A 6,014-nucleotide genomic window follows, 5' to 3' on the forward strand; every position below is an offset into this window, starting at 1 on the left:
TCTTGTTCTATTTTAGAACAGATAAAGGCAGATTTATGTCCCACTAGTATACTCATCTACTTTGTTGTAAATACACACCACTTTACACTGTGGTAATAGTGTAACAGTTTTTGAAAAGATGCCATTTCATAGAGCTTAGTAATAGAAGTGTGAACTGTGCTCTACCAAGACGTTTATGTGTAGTGATGTTTTAGTATATCTTTGTTTGCTCCTTATTAGTTTTTCTATGAGTGCTGATGCCATCCACCCATGAGCCATGCTGTAGTGACGCACCCTGTATATTCCTGTAGCAGTATATCTGTGTATGGCTGTACTCAGACATCTATGTTTTCTGCTTTTATGAGATTAAATTCCAGAGCCGAGTCCTGCCTTCTGATAGTAACTTCAACACCCATCTTCAGAAGTTTTATTAAGACACAAAAGTCAGGTATTTTAATGTCAATAAGGAAAGTTATTTAAACACAAGAAAGGTAGCATATTATTACTGGAGTCTCAAGGTGCTAACATAAAAACTAGATTTGTGTTAATTAAATTCCATTGACTAATCTGTTTCTAGGCAACAAAATGGAATTCTGGAACTCCACCTTGGGAAGTGGCTTCATCTTGGTGGGGATTCTGGATGACAGTGGATTTCCTGAACTGCTCTGTGCCACAATCACAGCCCTTTATACATTGGCTCTGACCAGCAATGGACTGCTGCTCTTGGTCATAACCATGGATACCCGGCTCCATGTGCCCATGTATTTCCTGCTTGGACAGCTCTCTCTAATGGACCTCCTCCTGACATCAGTCATCACTCCCAAGGCTATCTTGGACTTTCTGCTCAAAGACAACACTATCTCCTTTGGAGGTTGTGCCCTTCAGATGTTTCTAGAACTGGCAATTGGTGGTGCAGAGGACCTCCTTCTGGCCTTCATGGCCTATGACAGGTATGTGGCCATTTGTCATCCTTTGAATTACACAATCTTAATGAGGCCAATAGTCTGCTGGCTAATGGTCACTGCATCATGGTTTCTAGCAATCCAGATGGCCTTTGGATTTACCATCACTACCATGCACTATTCTTTCTGTAAATCTAGGCAGATCAGACATCTGTTTTGTGAGACGCCTCCCTTGCTAAAGCTAGCCTGCGCAGACACCTCTAATTTTGAGCTTGTAGTTTATTTGGTGGGGGTGCTAATGTTAATTCTCCCTCTTACTGTTATCTTTTTCTCGTATGCATGGATTTTGTTCACTGTGCTCTATATACCCTCAAATGAGGGGAGGAAGAAAGCCCTTGTTACCTGCTCTTCACATATGACTGTTGTGGGCATGTACTATGGGGCTCTCACTGTCATGTATCTCATACCCAGTTCCTACCACAATCACAAGCGAGACAATATCCTCTCTGTTTTCTACACAGTTGTCACCCCAGCTCTCAATCCCCTCATCTACAGCCTGAGAAATAAGGAAGTAACTGGGGCTTTGAAGAGAGTCCTGGGAAATACTTGCTGCTGTTACATTGTACATTCAAGATAGTTGCAATATTATTCCTCTTAACTTAATTTCTTGTATTCCTTAGACATTTCTGCTATGAATGTAATACTCTTGAAGAAACTTGGGCAGTAAAGTAAAAACATGTGTCTTTCGATTAACAATGTAACAATCATTTCAATATTTATTTGAACATTCTCTTTTAAGGCATTTAATAGGATAGAATTCATACTCTTTAGAGTTTCTCTTCTGTGTCTCTATTTTCTAAAATAACTGCTTAGAAAAAAAATTCTAAAGGGAAGTACTCACTGGACCTGAACCCTTAGATTTAACAATATATTAAACTAAGAACTATAGAAAAAATTTAGGTGATGACTCAGATTATTAGGAGGGAATGAGTGCAGTTTACAAAAATTTTAAATCAAATAATGTCAATCAAACATAATACTGACAGCAATAGGATTGTCTAATGTCCACAAGATATAGGACCATTTTACTTTCCCTCTTTGTAAACATCAGCTTTTATGGATGCCCTGACAGATGTCATTGCTTGGCAGGGAGGAATCTTCTTTGCTCTTTTCTTTCTTTCTCTGTTTATTTCTTCATTTTTTCTTTTTTCTTTCCTTCCTTTTTTCTTCCTTTCTTTCCCCCTTTCTTTCTTCCTTACTTTTCTGAAATGATGGCAATTCAAGTGAAAATGTATGCTTCTATTCTGTGTATAATCAAAACAAAAAACAAAATAAACTCATATCTTTTCTTTTTTTCCCTTAAACATATCTTTACATATCTAGTAATTAGTAAGGGTCCATTATGCTTGTTGTGTTTATCTGGTTGAAACATTAAACAATGTGTGCATGTCTCATGATATCATAAGGTACCTAATATATATTCATACTTTTCATTGCTTTTTATCAGTTAAAGATAAATTGGGACAGGCATAGTAGTGTATATCTTTAATCCCAGTCCTAAGGAGGCAATATGATTTCTGTGACCATGAGGCCAGGTTAATCAGTGTTTATAATGAGACCTTGTCTAAAGAATATTTGAAACCTAGAAAATAGAATAAATGGCAGTGTATTTCAATTTCTTGTTAGTGAAATATGTTGTATGCATAATGTTCTAGATATTTTTTGAGAAAATTAATTAATTCATTTCCTATCTTTTCTAGTATTTGAAGCTTGATACAGCCATAAAATGTATCTTTGTCATACCAACCCCCACATCCATCCTGCTCCTGCTTCCTCAACACATCCATTTCCCAATTTCATTCCTCATAAGTCTAATTAGTGCTGCCTATATGAACATTGGTGTGGGATCATCCACAGAGACATGGGCAACATACTAATTACCACTCACAAAAATTAGTGACTCTACCTTCCTCAGCAGCCATCAATTACCAGTGACTTCTTACTAGAAAAGGTTACAGGAAACTCCTCTCTTCCACAAGGTGGAATTTTTAACTGAATCAGTCTTGTGCAGAGATATGCTGGTAACCACAGCTGCAGTGAGTTCTTGTGTGCAACAGTCATTCTGTGATCTGACCAGATCTTCTCAGCACTCTTTCCAATCTTCATCTTACATTGTTTTCACCCTCTCTTCTGTGATGTTCCTTATCCTGAAATGGGATGTTTAACACAGATGTCTCTTCTTTGGCTGAGCATTTGCAGTTGTTTATTCCTAAGCACTTTGAAGACTTAAAGTCTCTACACTAACCACTACCCTCTACAATAAGAAGATTCTCTGATGAAATCTTAGAGCCTCAAAAACCCATGAGTATAACCATAAATATATAGAAGGCAACTTGGCATGACCCTTGGCTAAACAATATCTATAATTTATTTCTTGGAACCTGCAGTTTCCTCAGGCTTGGATTTTAACATTCTAACAGCACAAGCAATTAACTGTCTACTGTGGAATAAGCCTCATACCAAACCAAGAGCAATTGGTTACCCCTATAAATGGTCTTGCCACTATTACGCCAGTGGTCATATCTCACCTGGCTAATCTATACTGTAGCATGTAGGATCCAGAGCACATCAGGACCTTGAATGACTTTTCTTTGCCAGTCTACCACTAATCAGCAGGGAGAGAGATTCCTGAACAGTTCAAGATTGGTTTATCTATGTTCTAAAACCAAAGTATGCAGGGTCTTTAACAATAGGATTTACAAACTAGCAATTCATGTGCAATGACATTCCCGTGTGTGCTTGTATGCACGTGTGTGTGTGTGTGTGTGTGTGTGTGTATGTGTGTATGTGTACACAAGCACATAGTGCTCTGTGGTTATACTTTATTTTAGGCTGTGGCTTTTAAAGTATTCAGTCATGAAAATATAATGGTATGTTTTCATACATATCAATGCTGAATACATTGAAATTTTAACTGATTTCACTTGGCTTTGCTGTGACATTTTCAAAGTCATACAGGTATGAATAGGCCAGGTACCTCAAACAACAGTAAATAGCTCTGCTTTGAGTTACTATTACTTTGAAGGTAATAATAGATTTTAAGAATCCAGAAAATTCAAAGGAACAAAAAAGTAAGTATTAACAATTTTCCAGGAATCCATGATCAAGAGTTAAAGCACCTGGGATCTAATCTGGGGAAAACAATAACAGAAATGTCACCAAATTTGAAAGGTGGCTTCCTGTATAAGATATCTGGAGTACAGGTGAGAATGAGTGGTATCTGAAGCCTGAGAAACTAAAGAATCTGAGTAACAAATCAGTGAACTTGTGTTGCTATACCTCAACCCATATTGCCCTATATGTGGCATAAATAAGAAGCAGAGTCTTTATTCCCAGAAATAAAAGGGAAGTTTCAAGACACCACCAACTGTTCTGGAATTACTTTTGGAGATGAAGAGGTTCAGATGACAAAGAACAAGGGGGTGTTTCTTCTGACAGGCTACTACAAAACTATGCACAACATTTTTTCTACCTTTGGCAAAAAATAATCCAGTCATTACCACTGCCAGAAATTTATATGGAAGGAAATTAATATAGATAATTAGTTAATATTTCAGGCAGGACCCTACAGAAGTAAAGGTGTGAATCCATCAAAATATTTCTTTACATCTACTATGTTGTGACCTATGATAGATATGTGGCTATTTGTCAACCTCTGAACAATATCTTAATGAGTCACGAAGTGTGAGGGCTCATAATAGCCACATTATGGAGCCTGGCTTCTCTTAGTGCTCTAGGATATAGCATCTACACCATGCAGTATTCCTTTTGCAAATCTCAGTAGGTCACTCATTTGTTCTGTGAGATCCACCTTATTGAAGCTAGCTTGTGCAGACACCTCCAGATATGAACTCATGGTTTATTTGATGGGTGTGACAGTGGTAATTCTCCCTCTTGCTGCTATCCTGGCCTCCTACTCACTAATTCTGTTCACTATGCTCAATATGCACTCAAATGAGGTCAGGGAGAAACCCTTGTCACATACTCATCTCACCTGATTATGGTTAGGATATGATATGAGGGTTCTTCCTTCATGTATGTCCTGACCAGTCCCTTTCACAGCCCCAAACAAGACAATATCAACTCAGATTTCTACACAATTGTGTCTCTGAATCCCCTCAGCTACAGTCTGGCGAATTAGGAGGTCACTGAGGCTTTGAGGAGAGTCCTGGGAAAATGGCTATCAACACAAGGTAGTTCTAATAGTAACCTCTAAACAATGCTTCCACAAAGTCAGAATGTTGGTGTGAAGAAATATCCCTTGTAAATTTTTCTTGGTAGAAAAGTATGGGATGAGGAGGAAGAAAGGAATTATTGGTAAATGATCTGTTAATATTCGTTTCAGGGGGTATTCGAGAATCTGGCACTTTGTCAAGCATGGACACAAAGACCAGGTTCATGTCAAGATGGTAATGCCATTAGAGAGAGGCTCTAAACTAATTTCACATTGGAAAATTGGAATTGACATTTAAAGACAATGAATAGTAATTATAATAAGTGGGTATCAGAATATGTTTCCAAGTGTGAATCAAATATCAATGTGAGAGGATTTTTTAAATTTTGTATAAATTCCCAGTAAAAATTCAAAGTTTGTTGTATGTTCAATTTGCATCAGCCTTCTAAATATTTGATAAATGAGATGCCATTCTTGTATATAGTGTCTGTGTGTGTTTGCGTGTGTGTTATAAAATTTATCATTTACTCATTTACTCAATTTACTCAATGATGGAAACTGAACTGAACATTTACACTTCTATCCTATGAATAATACAATTGCACAAGATGAATAAACCAGTGCTTTCCCAGATTTTCCTAATATAGCTCGAAATATCTCAAAAATTGTCTAGGGTTCTGATGCTTAGTATGTGTATCTGACTTATTTGCACAATGTTTACATGTGTAAGCATCAACTGGTTACTCATAAATAATAATGATGTGTGTAATTTTTGTATCAGTTAAATCCATAATTAGAATTACTGACCTTGAAAAATAAATGCCAAAAATACTGCCATGTATGTAGGATGAGGAACACTTTCACAGTGAGAAGGAAATTGTTAATAGATACAGCCTCTA

At 37.1% G+C, this 6,014-nt stretch overlaps 1 protein-coding gene and 1 pseudogene across 1 annotated transcript; both read left to right on the forward strand.

Moving 5' to 3' along the window:
* The first annotated feature begins 564 nt into the window (after positions 1 to 564).
* On the forward strand, positions 565 to 1,518 carry LOC127228133 (olfactory receptor 2AG2). The gene has a single exon (XM_051192608.1). The coding sequence runs from the start codon at positions 565 to 567 to the stop codon at positions 1,516 to 1,518; it is 954 nt and encodes a 317-aa protein (XP_051048565.1).
* Positions 1,519 to 2,152: 634 nt separating this feature from the next.
* On the forward strand, positions 2,153 to 5,157 carry LOC127227614 (olfactory receptor 2AG2-like; annotated as a pseudogene).
* The last annotated feature ends 857 nt before the right edge of the window (positions 5,158 to 6,014 follow it).

Source organism: Phodopus roborovskii, unplaced genomic scaffold (assembly GCF_943737965.1).
Source record: "Phodopus roborovskii unplaced genomic scaffold, PHOROB, whole genome shotgun sequence".
Taxonomy (NCBI): Eukaryota; Metazoa; Chordata; class Mammalia; order Rodentia; family Cricetidae; genus Phodopus; species Phodopus roborovskii.